At 32.9% G+C, this 5,396-nt stretch overlaps 1 protein-coding gene across 1 annotated transcript; it reads left to right on the top strand.

The window, feature by feature from the left end:
* The first annotated feature begins 2,567 nt into the window (after positions 1–2,567).
* Positions 2,568–4,499, top strand: LOC109219291 (bidirectional sugar transporter SWEET12-like). Its single transcript, XM_019383726.1, has 6 exons — positions 2,568–2,651; positions 2,959–2,995; positions 3,096–3,306; positions 3,415–3,576; positions 3,730–3,849; positions 3,934–4,499. The coding sequence occupies exons 1-6, from the start codon at positions 2,618–2,620 to the stop codon at positions 4,252–4,254; spliced, it is 885 nt and encodes a 294-aa protein (XP_019239271.1). The 5' UTR covers positions 2,568–2,617; the 3' UTR covers positions 4,255–4,499.
* Positions 4,500–5,396: the final 897 nt, after the last annotated feature.

Here is a 5,396-nt window from a genome sequence, read left to right as displayed (position 1 = left end):
TCTATTCTATTAACTCTATAAGTCACAAGATGTTCTCACTTTACACGTACGCACAAAGCTGAAGTTAAACGTGAGTTTAGAGCAAAATAGCAAGGCATTTTGCAAGCAATTCGTGTGTGATTCAAGTGTGCGAACCTGAAGCTACATGAACCAGATAGAAGAACCAGTTCTAAGTGTCTGTCTTTTATTCTAGTTCAATGTAGTAGGTATTTTCATATTGTACCTTTCAGCTTTATCTAGAAGCAATTGTAATAGGTACTCTGAGTATTCAAGTTAGAGTTTACTTTAAGTTGTCGCAACAGTTAGAGGATGGTTTCCACAACGAGATTAAAGGTAATCCTTAGGTTTACAAAGAGTTTTTTGTAAATGCTGTTTTGGCTCAGTGATTTAGTGAAGTGTTGGAAAAAATCCTACAGAGTAGTAGGTCGTGATTTTTTCACCTTTTGAGCCAGGTGTTTTCTACGTAAAAATACTTGTGTTCTTTACTTTCCGCATTTATTATTTTCGCAATAGTAGTTTAAGGAACACATAAAAGAACCAGGTCCTTCTATAATCTGTGCACGCGAAAATTAGACACCACACAAATCACCCCCCTCTTGTGTGGCATTGAAGTATAAAACATCATTTTTGGTGAGTGTAGCTTCTCCAAAGCAATATGGATGAGATTACTGAGATGGTTGCAACTATTGAATGCTCCAACTAATTCTTGGCAACAAATGTTTATATGGCTGCTTTACCAATCCAAAGGTAAGTCACTGAAGGCAAAGATTCTCAAGATGATGTATACAGAATATAGCTATGTGATTTGGAAAGAGAGGAACAGTAGAGTGTTTGAAGATCAAGCAAGAAATGTAGAACAGATAGCTAGGGAAGTGGCATGCATATGCAACATTAGAGCACAAGGGGGAGTGAGGACAAAGATGCAGCAGCTTTATTTCTAACGCAAAACAACATTTCAAAGACGAGCGGGCAAGATAGTACTTTGAGGATTTATGTACTGCTTATAGTATAGTTATGTATAGAGATAAAACTACGTATGGATTGTAGCAAGTCGAGGATGATTATGCTGATTTATAACAATTGGTCTTGGTGATTAATGAAGTATTCTAATTACCAAAAATTTAAAAAAAAATGAAGTTAAAAGTTTATAAACCGTGAAGAGCAATGACCTTCGCCATAAGTAAAGAAAATTATTTTCCTCTTTTTGATGAACTGGTAGCAAACAGCAGAAGTAACTTCCTCATAACAAAAAAAATCGTATAATAAATAATTTCCATCTTACCAAAGACAGAAGTGGCTAAACTAGTTATACTACCACCTTTTACGTTTAGTAATACTCAAAAAGAATAGTAGTAACAAAGTTACTGGTAAAAGAGGTCTAGTAGGGTTAGTCGACCTATCGTGCAATACCTTCTAAACATCGGTCAGTTAGAAGCCTACTAAGACAGAAATACTTGCTTTGTCGGCTCAGTAATATGTCAAATAAAGTTGATTATGGCATATTTTACAAGCTGTTAGATACTTGGACTTAAATTCAGACATTAAATCGTGAACTTAAAGTTATAAATTGTGTAAGCTCTCTCTTTCCCTCAAATGCAGAATTAAAAAAATGGAGTTCTTTTTCACAATTTATTTATCCTGTGAGAACATGATTAGGAGAATCAGAAACAACGTACAAAGACGAACCGTTATAATTCTCTTCCTGCAACTCAAAATTTATATTACTTGATCAATTTAGAAGTCAAGCTAAGAGGCTTCTAATTGACCTTTCTTTGTTGTTAATTTGTTCCAACTTTGTGAACTCAACAAGTATATGTGGGTATATTCTTCCTATGTTATGCTATTTTAAAAAAAAATAAAAAATTAAAACCCTCCACTGGACTAGAGAAAGTGGGTTGGGCTGGTCTCAACTCTGGCAATTTGAATATCTCCACATCTGCATCAATCTATTAATGGGAAAAGCAGGCTGATCCATAACAAGATTCAAATATAACCCAACAAGGAAATAAAGGAACTCATAAAAAATAATAATACAGTAATCCACTTGATGAATTGATTCCTCCACATGTATTATTGGTGCTGACATGGCAATATACAATTGGTACATAGCTCATCTTAACATTCACTTTTAATTTACTGAATAAGGTTATAGCTATGCTTTTAACATATAGGCATCAAACCCTACCAAAATTGTTATAGTGTGAGTTGTAAGCCTTAAGGCCAACTGGATTGGTGGTAGACACATCAGAAAGGAAACTGTGGGTCCCATTTTGGCTTTGTGTATTTTCCTATTATAGAAAATAAATGAGCTGGTCAGGGGGTTCTGTCCAAGGCAGGAAATAACTAAATTAGGTTAAATGGAGCATTAAGGGAAGGAAAGCAATTTGGATTTCTGATTAATACACTACTGTTGAACAACTGTAAAGGATAACCAAAAAAAACAAAAAAAAGAGAAAAGGATTGTTAGAATAGCTTCCTTGAATCTAGGCTTTGTTCAATACTACACACCTCTATATAAATAGCTCATTCTCCCATTGTTCATAATATACTTGTAAGCTACACACAAAGAATTATCTCTTCACTAGTGAGGAATTTCTGTTTATTGTGTTCAGAAGAGATGATTCATTTGGCTTTTACATTTGGCCTCCTAGGTATAAAAAAAATATAATATATTTGTTGGCTTGTCTTCCCTTTTATCCTTTTCTCATTGTATTAATGGCAGAGTAGACAGTGAGAATCGAACTCACACATATTGTGGGTCCAACAATTATAAATTCTATTTTTTGTCTTACTCTTTTTTGTGTTGTCGGATGGATATCTTAGTCGCTTAAAAGAAATCATCCTGCTTCATTATTTTTTCAGCTTAGAAACATCTTTATCGAAACATATTTCATTGTTTTAGACATTTATTCTTAATACCTCACTAAGTTTGAATTACCTTTTTTTGATTTATTTTAGGCAACATTGTCTCCTTCATGGTCTTCCTTGCACCAGTGTAAGTATTTTTCCTAAAGCCATGCAATGCATTTTTTTTTTTATTCAGAAAGGTAAAAAATTATGAAGTGGAGTGTTGAAATAATAATATTTGGTTGCAGGCCAACGTTTTACAAAATTTACAAGAAGAAATCAACGGAAGGTTTCCAATCAGTTCCTTACGTGATTGGTTTATTCAGTGCCATGCTTTGGATTTACTATGCATTTCTCAAACCTGATACCACTCTTCTCATTACCATTAACTCTGTTGGCTGTTGCATTCAATCTTTCTACATTTGCTTCTTCCTATTTTATGCCACAAAGAAAGCTAAGGTATTGCAACAAATTTCCAATTCATTTCTTTGTTTGTTTTCCTAGATTGAACGTTCAAATATTATTTCAATACTAAGTAAACGTTTTTTTTTTGGTGACACAACGTAGATGGACACAGTGAAGCTGCTTCTTCTGCTGAATTTCTTTGGACTGGGATTAATCATTTTGTTAACTCAATTTCTTGCAAAAGGTTCCAACCGTGCTCAGATAGTTGGATGGATTTGCCTTATTTTTTCCTTGTGTGTGTTCGTTGCACCTTTGGGTATTGTTGTAAGTATATTGCTTCCTCACAATCTTTTTCGTCCTTGCTCGTTTTTGTAACACTATGAACTAGTTTGCATGTATATCGACTATATTCTACTTGAATCGTTATTTTCCCTTCATTAGTACTATTTAATATGAATATTTTGGTTTTGACTGCAGCGACAAGTTATAAAGACCAAAAGTGTGGAGTACATGCCATTTCTCCTATCATTTTTCTTGACATTAAGTGCCGTTATGTGGTTTTTCTATGGTCTACTACGCAAAGATTACAATATTGCTGTAAGTTTATAAATCAAAAAAAAAAATCATTTCGTTCCTTTTTTAATAAATGTCCTAATGACTTCTCTTTAATTTCCAAAATAGATTCCAAACGTGCTGGGATTCACCCTTGGAGTGCTCCAAATGGTGCTTTACGTGATTTACAAGAACGCGAAGAAGGTCACAAAAGAAGTAAAAATAGCAGAAAAAGAAAATACAGTAACAATTGTGGAAGAGCATAAGATTTCTGAGGACAAATTAAAAGAGCAGATTATTGATGTTGTGAAGTTGAGTGCAATGGTGTGTTCAGAAATAATTCCAATAGTTCCTGAGCTGAACGAAATTAATATGCCTCAACTCAGTGGGATTATTAATGGAGAGAAGATAAAGCCAAAGGAAACCATAGAGGCCTCTGTTGAAGTCTGAACCTGCAGCTAATTAATATGATAATGGCTTGGTTAATTAAGTGATATTATTATCTAACTAATGTTATTGATCATGTTATGTATTCCAGATATTATTTCATAGCTAGGTCCTCACTAAGTGTAATTTAGGCAGGGCAAAAGCTCTGATTGTGTGTGCCTAAGTTAATTAATTATGTCTTTTATCTTTTGATTCTATTCGATTTGTAGCTAAAATATTATCTATTAATGAATCTTTCAGTTCCAACACAATCTCCTACCTTTTTTTCTCAATCTCTAATTGCTAAATTCTTTGTTTTCTATTCCTTCGCTTTCATTACTTTAAACTGAACAACAAAGATTAAGTGAAAAGATAAAAAGGCTTTCGTTTACTTGCATGCAAGTATATATGTGGAAATTAAATGACAACTACACTTTACGTGTGTGGCCATGCAAGAAAGGGGTTGAGAGAAAAAAAGAAAATAAAACAAAAAAAAATGAAAAAAAATAAAATAGAAACGACGAACAGAATAAGACTAGAATATGACTCCAAGAAGATGGGAAAGCACACTCGTGCAATATATGCTTTTGCAATGTTTGCTTAACCTACAGTGGCTTTGAGCAAGTTGCTTCAATTTTTCTCCTCAAAATAAAATGAATTTCCTTAAAAAGAATGTCTACGAAATTAATTAAACAAAGAATATATAAGGAAATGTTAAATTACTCATTTAAAAAAATTATTAATAAACGAATAGATTAAAAGAATTGTTACAAATAAATCAAAATAAGAGAGATAAGTAATATTGTAAACTACAAGAAAAATTAATGTAATGAAGCCAAACTTAAAGGAATGTTTATAAACTTGATATAACCTAATAATTAAGTGATTTGTTTAAGTTCATGTATTTAACCGGAAAAGGAGACAAATATTAACTTTTGCGACATACTTTCAAAGATGATACAAATTTTTAACTTTACACAACTTCTGTTGATCTCAAACTGGCAATTAAATTGGCCCGTCAAGAATATTTTCTCTTTTTATTCAGTATTTCACCTTATTAATGTAACACTTCAACCTCATTTTATTGCATAACAATGATACCAGTCTATCGTACTCCATTGTAAGTGGCAACTTAACATGACTCCGTGGAGATAAACTATAGCTCA

This window comes from Nicotiana attenuata, unplaced genomic scaffold, assembly GCF_001879085.1.
Source record: "Nicotiana attenuata strain UT unplaced genomic scaffold, NIATTr2, whole genome shotgun sequence".
In the NCBI taxonomy this organism is placed as follows: Eukaryota; Viridiplantae; Streptophyta; class Magnoliopsida; order Solanales; family Solanaceae; genus Nicotiana; species Nicotiana attenuata.
Note: the sequence above shows the minus strand (reverse complement) of the source record. Positions and strands in the feature narration are given on the sequence as shown.